The following is a 15439-nucleotide window of genomic DNA, read 5'->3' as shown; positions in this document are numbered from 1 at the left end:
AGTAAAAATGTAGCTACTGTACAACCAGGTACCCTCATTATGGCAGAGGAGGAGTGTAATTACTAGGGATGTTAGAGAATTCTGACTGAAGCAGAAATGGGGGCAGAAATTGCCATTGTTTGCATATTTGCTCATTGTCAGGACTGGATTAACTTCCTGCAAGTGCAGGTGGCAATTGTTGAGACTGAATTTCAAAGCTGCAAATATCTATTATTAGTCACAACTCCAGAGTCCAGGAGTCATCAGAGGCTGCAGAGTCTCCAGCTAAAAAGCTGGACCAGGTCTAGAGCTCTAGAGAACAGCCTTCCGCACCACCTGTAGCAAGAGGCATGACATTCATTGGTGCCTTCCACTGAGCCAAATGCCTCCTACATTACTTAACTGGTACATGGAGTTCACTAGGCAGAGGATGTAGTGTAGGGGGGTGCTTGTCTTCAGGCCAGAGGGGTTGTCCTTTATGAGAGCTTTGGGCAATTTCCAAAGAAGAACTCCCTAGTGCAGCTGATCCCAGCTGATTATGGGGTCTTCAGCAGTGCAGAGCTCTCTTCAGTCAGCTGATTGTCCCTTCATGCAGAGAGCCATGTGCTTCACTTTGGAGCACTGATAATCAGTTGACCGTCAGGGCTTTAAAGCACCTTGTAAATGCCTTTGTCAGCTAATCAGCAGTACTTGCAAACAATCTTTCAGCTCAGTCATCATATAAGACATCCCTGATGTCATATATAATAACATCAGCTGCAGGGCAGGTTGCTTGACAAAATATCCTGGTGGGTGAAATCGGTGTTTTTTAGGTTTAAAAAATTATATTTTTAAAAAACATTGTTTTAGATGCCTTGAGTTGAGTCCTGGTCTGTGAAGGTGGTAAATTCCAACTAACTAACTAACTAACTAACTAACTAACTAACTAACTAACTAACTAATTAAATTAAATTAAATTACTATTCACCATGCAAATAGGGTAGGGAGAAGTGTGTGTGTGTCAGACATGTGAAGGCACTTCAGGTCACCTGCTTGCTAAAGCTAAGCATGTCTGGACCTGGTTAGTACTTGGATGGGAGACCACCTGGTAACCACAGGTAATTCTGCCTTGGGTTCTACAAGGAAAGAAAGGCAGGATACAGATGCAAGAAAACAAACAAATTAATTCATCTTTGAAGTTTTATTTTCATCTCAGATGGAAACATTTTTTTTTTAAAGTCATTCCCTCTGCCCAAGAAATTCTGGGGAATTCTTCCCAGATTTCCCAGATTTACTTGGAAAATGTCATTACAGTTGAACTGATACAAAGCTGATGTAACTTAGTAGATAAGTAATTCAGGCTCCCTAAGAGAGCTGAAAGGTTCCTTATAACCACCTTGCTGAATGCACGTTCCCCAAGGCAACTCTCTAGAGGAAACCACACAGAACCTTTAGGAGAAGAAATTAGTGGAAATGTTTTGCAGGGCCCATAATTGTGAGGATTTGGCTCTCTGATTGTTTTATTCGGTTGTTTGATGTTTTCAATGCCATACAAATCTGTAGTTAAATCAAACTAAAGATTACAACTGAAATGGGAAAGTGACATTAATTTTCAGTTTAAAGGCTGAGTTATACCAGTTCATCAATTATCAACACTGAATGGTTCTGCCAGGAAGGAAGAAACTTTAATATCTGCTGTTGAAAGCTTGCAAATAAATTTATGGCTGGTACAATGGCAGTGAGGGTGGGGGGTGGGGAGGAGAGTGGGATGATGAAAAAAAGTGCGTGGCAAGAAGACTAATGAAGGAAACATTTATAAGGGTAACTCCAATTCTTTTGTGAATGCCTAGAATGCATGCTGGGGAAAGCTTTCCCTCGATGAAGCTTACAGTGCTTTTGGAGGGATGAGTAGCACTTTCTTTTAACTATTCTCTCTTCTTTTCCCCCTTCCAGCAATTGTAATGGTCCTGAATAGCATGAGTGTCAGCTGGAGTGCCCGCATCCAGATTTTCCTAACCTTTTGCAAGCTCGTAGCAATTTTGATAATTATAGTCCCTGGAGTTATGCAGCTAATTAAAGGTATGAAGTGAAAAGTAAATGCTATTTTAAGTGCTTTTATCTCCCCCTTCCCACCCTTGTCCCTACCCATATAGTGCTGAGGCCAGCAAAATCTCTTAATTAGTCTCTGCTTGTTCAACTTAAGCTCCATACTGTCATGTAAATAACTGGAAGTGGAACTATGCTGGGAAGAACTTATATTTACAGCAGCATGCTGATGAGAGCACATTGAGGCTGGATCCATAATGTTTTAAATGAAGGACTAATGAGTTGCTCCTCTCAACAAAAAATGTATTTGAAGGGTAAATACATTGGAATGGAACTTCCAGTAGGACATTCAAACAACTATTTTATACTGCATTCCATTTAGCTGTGTGTGTGTGTGTGTGTGTGTGTATGCATGTGCGCATGTGCGCGTGCACACACACACACACACACACTTAGAAGACAATACATAATCTGTGAGCAAAACTCATCCACAATGCTTTTCATTCATCAAATTCCATTGCAAGATGTGTGCTTTTATGTTTGCATGCACCCTTGAATGCTCATTGCTGTATAATTTAGAACAGGGCTGAAGGGGGCTTCAAACCCATGGGGCAAATTCAGCCCTTGAGGCCTTCCTCAAATGCTCTGCCTCTCTGGACTGTGTTTCTTGAACTGTGGTCATTCCTGTTGTTTGCCTGAATAGAGAGGTGTGTCTGTGTAAACCTCTGACTTTTAAAAGGTTTTAAATACATCTTCTTCTGCAATCCAAACCCAGACAAATGGTGATTAGTAGCCTATGGATAGATGAAACAAGCCAAGTTCAAACAATAGCATTTAAATCTGACTTGTTTCAACTAACTGCACAACAAGCTAAACTGTGGTTAATCTAAAAGAAGGGTAGAAGTTTCCAGGTTCCTTCATTTGGCCATGAGAAAGGAGGAGGATTGTGTGAACCAAGGCATATGGAGAGTTATTTTCATAATGCTAAACTGTGGTTATGAGTTACATCCAAACACAGCCAAACTCTTGATTTAAAAATTTCCAGCTTCTTCCTTAAGGTTTATACTCCCATTAATTGGCGTTCACTTTCAAAACTTTTCTCAGCTTATTCCTCTATGCTGTTTAAACAGATGGATAATTCTTTTAATTAAGGGTTACTTTAAATATAATAAGATAATCCATGTGCCAGCTATTTTTAATACCCTATGTTTATGGATATAATGTGAATAACTGTTATTGTATTGGAACAAACTGCAGTTTCCTGTTTCATCCAAATACAAGAACCATGGTTTGTATAGGCTGCAGTAAATTAACAAACCATGATTTGAAACTATGCTATGACAAACTTTTCACAATTTTCCATATTTGGACATCATTGAAAACTGCAGTTTGTTCCAAAATGTAAATGGAAGTTTCATATTTGCCTACTTTGCATATGAAGGAGGAAAAGGGAAGCTGAAAAGCCCCAGGAGCTGCTGGAATTGGTGCATGGCTACTCTCCGTGGTGAACCACTGAACTTCATGTGACAGCTGCCTTAGTGAAGAGCCTGCCAAACTGACCCTACGCACCCAGGCTCACCACTGGATCTTTCTAGACTGAAGGGAATGTCAATATATTCCTTTTCTAGCTGAGCCTTGATTGGGCAATAGGCCTCCCTCAGTTCTACTGTAGATTAATAGTAGGGAGAACAAATTAACTGTGCTGGAAGAACATTGCTAAAATATTACAGGATCTTTTTGCAGTGTCCGAATGACGCCCATAGCATATATATTTTATGACAATTTTCTGTTATAAGTTGTGATGGATATAGCTTTAAGCAAACATATGTTTATTTTTGGAATTCTGCCACTCCCCCCCCCCTTCTGAAGTAGAAAGTTGGGGAACTACATTCTGTAAGTATAACTGTGCATGTGCTCACCAGGAAGGAATTGTTTTGTCAGTACATTTTCTTGTTAGCTGGTCTTAAAAATTAGCAGAACTGCTTTCAAAACAGTCTTCACTGGGAATTAGACTGAGAGGGTAAATATTCCGAACAGCCTGTTATACGCTTGTAGCCACCTCCTGGGGCCTATTTCTAATATGCTTGCCCTTAGGTGTTGCTTCTGATGGTACTGTACTGATGTTTGCTTAAATATAATGTGGCTTTTGCTAATTATTATGTGGCATGTTGTTGAGGTGGCAAACAGACGCAACACAAAGGTAGTATATTCCGGGGGTGACCCAGAGCAAAAGCAGGAGCCCCCTTTTATTGAGATTTGTAACCAAGTAAATCATTAACAACCAATGCAGTCCTCCTCCAATGACAGCCAGGACATCCCAGAAAAGGTGGAACTTCCCCATGTGTCACATCCTGCCAACACCCAGTTTTCCCTCCATAAGGGAAGTGCCTGATCCTCACGTATCCCTCGAACACCTCCTTGTCACATGTGTGCTCTTTACACATCCCCCTCCCCTCAATCTTGTGACTGCTGCTAGCCTCCCAGAATCTCCTCCCCATTCCATTGTTTTCCTCCCGACCTGGGTTCAACCTCTCTGGCTTGGACCTGCTTCCCTAGTTATAACTTGCCCAAACCAGTTCCATCCTGTTCTCCCCACCTCTGCCCAGTCCTATGGTGACCTGCTCTGTCCCAATGACCTAACCCATAGATGCGTGTATGCTAATACCGACGTACAATGTGGCTTGCCAGCATTGCACGTGATAACCTTTTACATTTGACAGCTCTCCTGCCAGGCTTGATGCGGCTTGCCGACATCAACCCCAGAATCACTCCCACAGCATGTAGTATGTGAAACACCTTGAAAGAGTATAGCCATTAGCTTGAATGAATATGGCCCTTGTTTATTGAAGGCACTACTTTTGTATCCAGTGTTTCAGTAGTTGTTACTTCTTGTATGTGTTATCTGTTACCTGAACTGTGACATTTATTGCAAACTTGCAAGAGCTTTGTTGAAGTCCGTGGATGGTGTTCATTTGTAGCCAGCCAACAGAAGGATGGCTCTCTTCACATGCTTCTGGTGTCCCATTTGTCTAAACTTAAAGCAGGGGTAGTCAACCTTTTTATACCTACCACCCACTAATGCATCTTTCTTGATGGTAAAATTTCCTTACCGCCCACCAGTGCTCGGTGGAAGGAGGATTCAGCTTGTGCCATGGAACCCTCTACTGCCAACCTACTAAGCTGGAATTAGAATGATTTTTTAAGAAAAACAATACATGGATTTATCTCATGGGTGATTATGCTGGTGATTTGCACACTTTGTAAATTGTTGATATATATATTTTTAATTTGCTTTTCAGGAGAAACTCAGCACTTTAAAGATGCATTTGTGGGGAATGCAGCCAGTGTCAAGGGATTGCCTCTTGCTTTTTATTCAGGAATGTATGCCTACTCAGGCTGGTAAGTGGTATGACAGGTTGGATTACATTGAATGCGTGACCACTGTATGCTCAATATGCTATTAGGTAAATCTCAGCCAACCTGATGCCCTTTTTAAACTTGGAGCATGGCAGGAGGCTATGATACAGATGTTAAGCTTATGAGATAGACATAAGTGCTCTAGCGTATTCTTTGTATGCAGAGGGTCCCAAATTCAATCCCTGGCATCTTGAGGTAGGACTGCAAGAGACTCCTGTCTGAAACCCTGGAGAGATACTGCAGGTCAATGCAGAAGACAATGGCTATATAAATGAACCAGTGGTTGTACTTTGTATGAGGCAGCTTGACAGTGCACTCTTGTATGTGTCTTCCCTGACATGGGCCCCCCACTACCGAAAGTTCAGTGGGACTTATTTCAGGATGAATGAATATAGGATTGTAGCATAACTGACTTTTCCTGGGGTGGGGCCCACTTCCAATTTTCTGGGAGATTTTTGGGCACTCTAAGGTGAACTCAAAAACCTAATCTGCTGTACAGAGTTATTATGAGTATTAAGTAACACTTATATTGCATGTGAAAAATTCTATATTGGTAAATAAAATTGATTTAAACTTTGCTTTTATAGGTTTTACCTCAATTTTGTTACTGAAGAAGTAGAGAACCCAGAAAGGTATGTTCTTCCCCTCACTCCCCCCCCCTTTTAAACTGATCTTAAAAGTCCCACTGCTCTAGAAAATAAATGAATAAACCTATGCTCTTTCAGATAATCTTGCATGCCGGTCAGGTTGCTTTCTCCTTGCAATGATGATATCAGTCTGAATATGCTTTTGTTTGAAATTTTGCTAATTATTAATTTGATCTGACCTGCGTAGGTGTGTATCTTTTCTTGTGTACTGAAGACAAAAAGAAAGTAGTTCTCCCCATTTACAGCATGCCAGCAATTTTCTATGGAAAACATTGAATAGATGCCTCTGACATGTCACTGGGAAAGGAAAGGCTTTGAATGCCGATTTCACAGCATATTTAAATGTTGATGATTCGCTGTGTATAAGGCTGCTCAGTCAGAATGTGATCTCAGCACACTAAGGCCCAATTTAAATTTGTTACATGGAATACATCCATGGAAGTGTTCCATGTAGCCGCTGTTTATGGATGGAGGTTATACTGAATGGATGTATAGTTGCCTTTGACTGGGCTTAACTGTCCAGGGGCCCTTTACCTTTTACCTTTACCTTTACTAAATGGATTTGTGTGGATGTTATGTGAATGTGACTCTGGTCCCACCACTTTCCTGAAGCCCCAGAAGGTTACCCTTGAGGAAATGTGGGTCTCGGGGTAATAAAAGTTCTCCAACTCTGATGTGTAGGGTTGCATATTTTCCCCCTACCTCAGGCATCCCCAAACTGCGGGCCTCCAGATGTTTTGGCCTACAACTCCCATGATCCCTAGCTAACAGGACCAGTGGTCGAGGAAGATGGGAATTGTAGTCCAAAACATCTGGAGGGCTGAAGTTTGGGGATGCCTGCCCTACATGGCCTTGTTATGTTTCTGAATATACCGTTATCTGCTGGCCTGATATGCTGGCAGCCCTTTGATGCAAGGGTGATGCTGTGGCCTTTCAGTCTGTGTAGGTGGGTTATATCATTGTGCTGTCATTGTGGTTAACCTGCATTAGGTGCATTGCTATGTGAGCCCCATGTTGTCACATTTAAATTGGGTCAATTTGGGCCCACCTAGTCTTATCTGGCTATTTCAGCCAAAATGGATAATACCTAGAAAAAATGTAGCCTGGCTAGAATTTGACAGAGTGCTACGGCACATATGCATTGTTGCTTCTCTCTTGTTAGAAAGCCATTGGGGTACTGTAAAATATTCAGCTGAATGCTATTAATGGAAACTAAAGTGGAAGACGATGTGTTTAATTCTGCATTCGTGGAAGTATTCTCCATATGACATTAGAATGTTGAAAAAAAAATCAGGATTATTGAAGTAACCATAAGCAGACTCCCTCCAGTTGCTGCTTGCGATACAAACAGAAGCCTTTGTAGCAGCACTAGATCAGAAGTGTTGGCTTCGTTATAGAGTCCTGACACAGAACCAATTAAATCAAACAGTGGTTAGTACTTTAAATTTAGTTTCTATATGCACTAATGGGAAGATGCAGAGTAAGATTCTATCAGCACATGTGCATCCCAAATAGTTGAGACATTTTCCAGCAACACAGAAGAATGAAGTGCTTCTCTGACTCAAGTGGAGGAAAGGCGTTTGATGATTCAACAGCTCAGCACCAACACCCAATAAAAATCAGAGCTAGTCTTTTTATTGGCTTCATTCATCTTTGGATGAGGCCTCTAATGCTGAACAACTGGAGATGCAGAGCTTAATTATTTGAACAGGCAGGTTTTGAGGCTCATAGCCACAGGCACAGCTTTGTATCACTATCTTGTTTGCTTTGCTGTAGGTGTTTTATTTAAATCTCCCACAGAAGTTCACACTGTACAGGACTTCTCTGTAGAACATCATTGTGGAACTGTTGCTATTGCCATAAAAAAGGATTATAATTCTTCCAGATGTGTAATTTGTAATATTTTGTGAAGAGCTGTAGATGCAAATTACTGCCTGGAACAAGGAAGTGTATAATGAATCCTTCTGTCTCGTGCCGTGCCAAAGTAAATGTTTGCCTCAAAATCAGTCACAGTTGTATGTTTCCAGGTGCACTTCACCATGTAGAAGAACTGGCAGCTGGTATTCCTATAATCAGTTCATGCTCAAACAGTGATAATTAACCTTCTGCAACATTTAGGACGACAGAGTGCCTGAAAAGAACTATGTGGCAAACACAGATAGTTACACCTCAAAATAGTAAATCTCCATGGCATAGGGAGACGTTGAATCAGTAATTTGGTACAGGGATATGTGGAATCATTTGAAGAATTATATCTGTGGCTGCTTTAGCCTGCCATATTCAATTTTTCCTCCTTACTTCACTTGAAACAATCCTGTACAAACAGGTTGTGTTTTCTGTTTTTCCAATGGAGAGATGAGGGTGGCAGATACTGAGTTGCAAAAGGCCATCTTTTGAATCCATGACTGGGCAGCTGTTTGCATCCATAACCAGTGTTGCATTTATCAGAATACTAGTGTTTTGGGAAACCTTGACCCTTGTCAAGACTGTCCTAATTGACAATGGCATCATATTGTATTCCGCTCCCTCATGTATTAGACCTTCATGCTACCTATGTTGCAACAAGCATATTGGAAGGACCAGCTCCTTTGAGTTTCCTCTATGGAGTATAGGGAAGTGGAAACCATCACAAGATTTCTCTGTTGCACTATATACCAATTTTGTTGCTTATTAAGGGAAATGCCATTTCTCAGTGTTGTAGCTTAGAAGTCATTGTTCATAACTAGAAACATTGGTGCAATTTCCTGGGCATTAATGTTCTCAGCCTGCCTGGAGATGCCTGAACCTGGGACCTTTTTCATGCAAAGCATGTGCTCTGCCACTGAGTTACAGCCTTTCAATTATAAATTAATGAAGAGTACAATAATGAAATAATTTAATGAAGTGAATGAAGAACAATGATCCAGTAATGAATGGTGCAAGCTGTTGATTCTCATAATGAAGTACATAAACTACCTGCTTAAAAACATCTATTTGTACACATTTTAGGGCATTTTAAAATTAAAAAAATAGGTAACATTAAGGGGAGACATGAACTTTCAGGAAAGTGCTGCAATCATTTAGCGTTAAGGTGAAAATTCCAGTGTTGTCACTATAAAAGAGTAAGGGCCTAAAAATAAATAAATTGGAGAGACCCAAGGGCAAAAATTCTTCAATATCTATGAAAGCTAAAGCTGGAAACAGTGTCTCAAAAATTCCTTTGTCATAAATCCTTGCTAGAATTTGTGGCAAAATGTACATAGAGCAATTCCTTGTTTAAACATGAAAGTTTGCAAATGTTCTGTTTCCATTTGTTAAATAAGTTTGAGGCCATCCAGGTAATCAATCATTGTTTAAAAAGTTACACTGTGCAAAGAATGTATTATTGAGATGTATAGTGTTTGTAAGCCTATTCTCAGATTGATAAATCATGTCTAGTGCCTGTTGGAATACAGAGAATGAATTGCTTTGCTATGACCTTGGGGTGTGAGATTAGTCAGTTTGTCTATTAGGCTTTTCCAGTGTTCTTCTCACTTCATTTATTCCTTCTGTTCTTTGGAGCCAAGATGCAGCAGACTTGGAGCAAGTTGCCAGGGCTTGATATAATCACTCATTTTGGGAAAGCAGAGTATCAGAATGGCCTGAATGATCTTTGTGGGTTTTTAATATCAGATTTAAATAATCTGAGTGTCATATTTAATTAATGCACTGTCTGCTTCCTATTTATATTAATTAATGGCTGAAAGTCAACACATCTTGAGTCAATGAGAAATGAAAAGACAAAGCATAATACTGAAAATATTTCCAGACTTGAGGAAGGTGATGTTGACATAGATAAATGAGAGGTGAGCAGCTTCCCAAATGTCACAGTGCTTCCAACATGTTGGTGAATTCCAGCCCTTTAAATTTTTTGGCATGCTGCAATCTGATGTACTATCATTCTTAGTTAAATCAATAACTCACATGATACTTTAAATATCAAGCCTGATAGGTCTAACTTCACTCACATGCCCTGAGCTCTTTTGAAAGGAGGACAGTGACAGAATGGGAACTGCTGGATGCTCAATGTTTTAGAAACATCATTTACTTTGGAGCCTAACTGGAAACAGTTCACCTTTGGAAAGTGTGTTCATATTTTGAGATTTGAAGTCTTGAAGCTTGATTGTGTTTTCTTTTGAATATAGGGCTGATAGCATACCCCACAAGTGTCCCAGGAAAAAAAAGGGCCGTCCCGTTTTCTCTCACAAGAGCATGGCAGCTATTTTGGGTGCTATGATCTCGCATGATTTCATACTGAGATCTCTTTGTTATCACTTCATTGAGTGGGGGGTGGGGGGCAGAGAATCCCAGGGTGTTTTGACTTGCCAAAATCTAGAGCCCTTGAATCTACTGCACTCTGCCATAGTGCCTAATTTCTAGACACACACATGCACATTCAGCCATGGGACACTCCCAAGTACCAAGGAGTAGAATGGGGTTGCCAGAAGACAGTAGGGTGGCCATGCATTGCGGAGGACAGCACTCTCTATTTTGAGGGCTGTCCAGTCCAAGTCTAGTTTAAAGATGAAGAACCATAACAACAGGAGCCCAGGAGCCAGCCCATCAACAGTTAGCAGCTTGTGGCCTGCAGTCCAAGCAGGTACACAAATCACCCAGTCTCTGCCACACTATGGCGAGGTGTATTGTATTTCCCTTAAAATTTGTGTCTATATTTATAGATGACCTTATGGGAAATTTGTGCAAATTCATATCCTCTTTTTGGGTGGTGCATGACTGGCTGGTCTAGAAGAGAGAAGCAATATGCTGCCTTTGTGCACTCCTTTATTTATAATAATACTTTATTGCGGTCCAAAGACCCCCCAAACAAGATACAGTTAAAATGACCAGACAGACAGATGGAAGAAACCAAGGCGGTCATTTTGTTCTATCTAGGGCATAATGATATTTGTTTCTTATAACCTTCGAAAGAAATTTTGTCACGGCCAGTGTAATATCATTTGACCTGTCTTCCAAAAAATATTTAGGGTAATATGGGAGGTTTCGGATTTTCCCAGCAAATTTGCCAGGAAGGGTTTGATCCCTTGCTTGCTCATTTTACCCACAATGCAGTAGAATATGCTTCAGTTATTTAACGTGTTGCCTTTTCTCCCATTTAAAGTACATGGATTCCCCCGAATAATCCTGGAAACTGTGGTTTGTTAAGGGTGCAAATTGTTACTCTGTGAGGGGGTAAACTACATCTTGCAGAATTCTTTGTGGAGAAGGCCATGACTGTTAAAGTGGGGTGGTATAAACATGCTTTAAAAGTAATGTGGACATGAGCCTCTTCTGCAGGTCACCTCTTCAGGGGACATGACACATCGCTAGCCCTCCTCCTGTATAAATGATAACCTTGTAATGCAGAATTGATCTTCTGGTTTGGATCCAGTTTAGAGCTGTTTGTCTACTGTTGGTAGCTTGGGGATATTTATAGATGCTGTGAACATCAGGGAGACCATAATTAATGGCGTGCAGGTCAAACTTTAGGTGAGTTTTCCTTGTCTGCAAGTTTACACCTCTCTGCAATTTCCTGAGACTGCTTCTGAGGAATTTGTTAGGTCATTTCACTACATCTCCAGGCATTGGTTCCTACATGAAGGTCTGTGTGTATCCTCGCTTAGTTATAGCTGATGAGTCACAAGTGAGATGGCAACTCACCTATAGTGGGAAGTAGTGCTGGCAGCAAAACCACATATCTTTAAATACTAAACATTCCCCTCGCCACAGGCAAGATCACAGGAAGGCACAAGAAGAAAGCAAATGCACTACATACAAGTGCCTGCAGCGCAAATCAGCTTAGATGGCTCAAACAAGTGATGCAAGTCACATGCTAAAGAGTCCAGATGAGATAAGACAAAACAAAATATTACTTCTGGAAAGTCTCAATCACCAACTTGAGGAAAATTCCTTATCAGCGTCAGATAATGTTGACTGCTCAGACTTTGCACATGAGTAAAACTCATTCATTGAGTCTTTCAAGGAGTGCATTTCCACACTACCATTTCACTTTCTTTGTTTTTCACTGAATGCACAAACTAAGAAGTGACATAATGATCTAGTCTAGGAGTGTGGAATCCCAGATGTTGCTGGACTGCAAGTCCCAGCATCCTTGAACCTTTAGCCATGTTGGCTGGGGCTTGTGGGCGTTGGATGTTCAGCAGCATCTGGAGGGCACCAGGATCCCCCTTTCAATTTTCGCCAAAGTTAAGTACCTCTCTACAGAGTCAAAGTCCATCAAAGCTCCATTGAACCTGAGGGTACTTAATTCTTAGTAGACATGTATAGGATTACACTGTGAGCCCTGATTATCTGAGTAGGGAGTTATGCAGGTATAGGTGAAACCTTATAGTCAAACATTTTGCATATCATTTTTCAAAAGGGAAATATTGCTCTTATCTATTGAGCATATGACGCAAACTTTAGCTGGATTTAACATGAATTATAAGCTGTTCCTTAATAAGCAAAATTATTTTTTCTTTTCATATCACCTATGTAAATGTTTGATGAAAGGAACAAGCTATATTTTTCTCTTAGTGTCTTTAATGTAAGGGGCATTTCCATACACAATGTGTTAAATATTCATGCTGCCCATGAGCTATCATCAAAATATAGTTTTGTCTTTTTTAACTTCTTATTGAGACTAAAGTGCCCTGTTTTAAGGAATTGTTTGAGTGCCCTGTGCTTAATTGTGTGTGTGTGTGTTGTTCTGCTTCACATGTGCATAAAAAAAAATATGTTTGGCTCAAAGTCAATTTGTTCATTCCCCGAAGGCCACGATGCCTAGTAAATGGTGTAAAAATGGTAGGATTATATTGTAATATTTTATCTTGAGGTAATCAAAAGTGACATACATTAATCCCTCAAATGCTATTCTATAGCTCATTTGCTCATGTAAATTTAAAAGGTGTCCAGGTACCTTAAAATAAAATTGAAGGGCAAGGCTGACAGTATTTCCTTTCACTTTTATTCAATATGGTTTATGGTCTAGAAATACTTTTAGGCTTTTATATCAGGGTCAATGTAACTAGCTGTTGACTATTACCTGTGCAGCACACATAGAACTATCCCAAATACTTAGGCCAGTGGTCTAGACTGTACAAAAAATAGCCTGGTTCCCACTAAGCGATGGCTTGATTAACAAACCACAAGTTGTCCTAATATATGGTTATGTTTTCCAGCTGCTCTTGTTTTGTGCCATTGTAATTTGGTGAACATATGGGGTGGGGTGTGACTGGGTTCACATGTTAACAACCAAGCCAAAGATAAAATAAAATAAGGTTTGTAATCAAAGGTTTGTAATCAAACAACAAACACTGAGCTGTATCCACTGCAGGGGTGTAGCAAGGGGGGGCAATGGGGGAGGTCCACCCCGGGTGCCACTCTGTAGGGGGGTGACACTCAGCATGCCCCCCAGCCCCCATGACTCCCAAGCCAGCCCCGTTGCAGCGGTACCCGGTTTAAAGCCTTGCTTGGCTTCGGCGCGGCGGCAGCTGGCTTGCTTTGCTTCTTCTCCCTTCCAGGTGCTGGGTGGAGCCGCGGAGGCGAGGGGCGGGCCAGGGCTTCCGTGGCTCCACCCAGCAGGATGCTTTGGCATATCTGCCAAGGGGGGGGGGAGCACCGTGTGTGTGCGTGCAGGAGCCGGCTGCGAGTTGCTAGGGTGGAAAGCGATGCGGAGCCAGGATGGGCCCTGCGTCCGTTGCTTAGCTCTCCTGGCCCTTCTGTGCTGCGGGGTGGCAGTGGCGGGGAAACAGCGAGAGGCCCCCCTTGACATAAGAGGGCTGGGTGGAGAAGGACCTGGGTGAAGGAGCAAGTGAGTGGATCGCCCTGCCCCTGTGGACAGATAGCCCCACCCTCGGGTGCATGGCATGTGCCCGAGCGGCTAGCTCTGCCGCTGATCCACTGTGTTCTGTCCATTAGTGCAAGACACCTTGTGCTAGCAGATGACACAGTTTAAAAGCTATGCAGCAAAGGAATCCAGTGCAACAGTTGTGCTAGTGGAAGCTTGTTGTACAACAACAGATTGTGAAATCTGCTGTGCCACCATCTTTGGTCATGTGCTTATGTATACTCTTACACTGCAGAATCTGGTGCACTGGTACTTGTGTTTTCCTTGCACAGCAATGTTCCGCCACTGCAACAAGTATACTGCTAAGTTACTTTAACTTAGCACTACATTAGATACAACTCCCTGGTTACCAGATTGTGATTTGTTAGCAGCAAGCATGCCATAGCTAAACCTCTGGGCTGGGTTCACTCATAACACCAAGCTGGGACTTAATAAACCATAGCTAAATGTTATGTGCAAACCAGACCACCCTTTCTTTTGCACTGTACAGGAAAGTGCAGTATTGTTGTATGTGTGGAGATTTTATTGCATTTATTTTATAAACATTTCTGTAGTACCCTTTTGATCCAAAAAGAACCCCACCCCAAACAACATAGAACAATAAAACATCGATAAAATACTGAAGAACATTGAAACCAATATGAAACAGTTAACAAGGCCATAATAGACTGATGGAACAAATATGTCTTAGCTATCCACCTAAAGGACTCTAGAAGGTCCACTTGAATCTCCCTTTGTAGGATGTTCCTCAGGCAAGGTGCCACCACTGAAAAGGTCCTATCGCATACAGAGCTGGCTATACCACTAGGCAGAGTGAGGCAGCTGCCTCAGGTGTCAAATTCTGGGGAGTAATGGCAGTGAGACGTTGAACAAGAGAGCTGTGTGTCATTTATAGACTGCCATGTGCCTCCAAAGCTAGACTGCTATCCTCAGGTGTAGTGGAGGAAGCTGTCCTATAAGTAAAATTTAATTGCTGGAATTTTGGGTGAAAAATACATCTCTTTTACCATGGACCATCCCATAACAAATGGAAGCTGGAATACACACACAAACCTAGCCTGTAGTCACGTGGCATCCTGTAGGGACAAAATATTCATCTGTTTTGCCTCTGTTGCAGTCATGATGCATGGAACCTTAGCTTTTCTTCTCCCAGTCCACCTATATGGAGTGTGGGGTCAATTGCATGTTCAGGATAAGGTGTGGTACGCTTCCAAGATTAGGTTGGAATGAGCATTCTGTTTAAACGGAGGATCTTCCCTACATCAGACCAAGCATGATCATAGAATCATAGAGTTGGAAGAGACCACAAGGGCCATCCAGTCCAACCCCCTGCCAAGCAGGAAACACCATCAAAGCATTCTTGACATATGGCTGTCAAGCCTCTGCTTAAAGACCTCCAAAGAAGGAGACTCTGCCACACTTCTTGGCAGCAAATTCCACTGTCGAACAGCTCTTACTGTCAGGAAGTTCTTCCTAATGTTTAGGTGGAATCTTCTTTCTTGTAGTT

General features: G+C 41.5%; 1 protein-coding gene across 1 annotated transcript in view; it reads left to right on the top strand.

Moving 5' to 3' along the window:
• The window catches only part of SLC7A11 (solute carrier family 7 member 11), a 69486-nt gene that overhangs the window by 15782 nt on the left and 38265 nt on the right, over nucleotides 1–15439 (top strand). Inside the window, exons 4-6 of the mRNA XM_035112158.2 lie at nucleotides 1912–2037; nucleotides 5304–5403; nucleotides 6009–6053. Coding sequence (XP_034968049.1) covers nucleotides 1912–2037; nucleotides 5304–5403; nucleotides 6009–6053 — 271 coding nt within the window. The remainder of the gene's footprint in view (nucleotides 1–1911; nucleotides 2038–5303; nucleotides 5404–6008; nucleotides 6054–15439) is intronic.

This window comes from Zootoca vivipara, chromosome 9 (genome assembly GCF_963506605.1).
Source record: "Zootoca vivipara chromosome 9, rZooViv1.1, whole genome shotgun sequence".
In the NCBI taxonomy this organism is placed as follows: Eukaryota; Metazoa; Chordata; class Lepidosauria; order Squamata; family Lacertidae; genus Zootoca; species Zootoca vivipara.
Note: the sequence above shows the minus strand (reverse complement) of the source record. Positions and strands in the feature narration are given on the sequence as shown.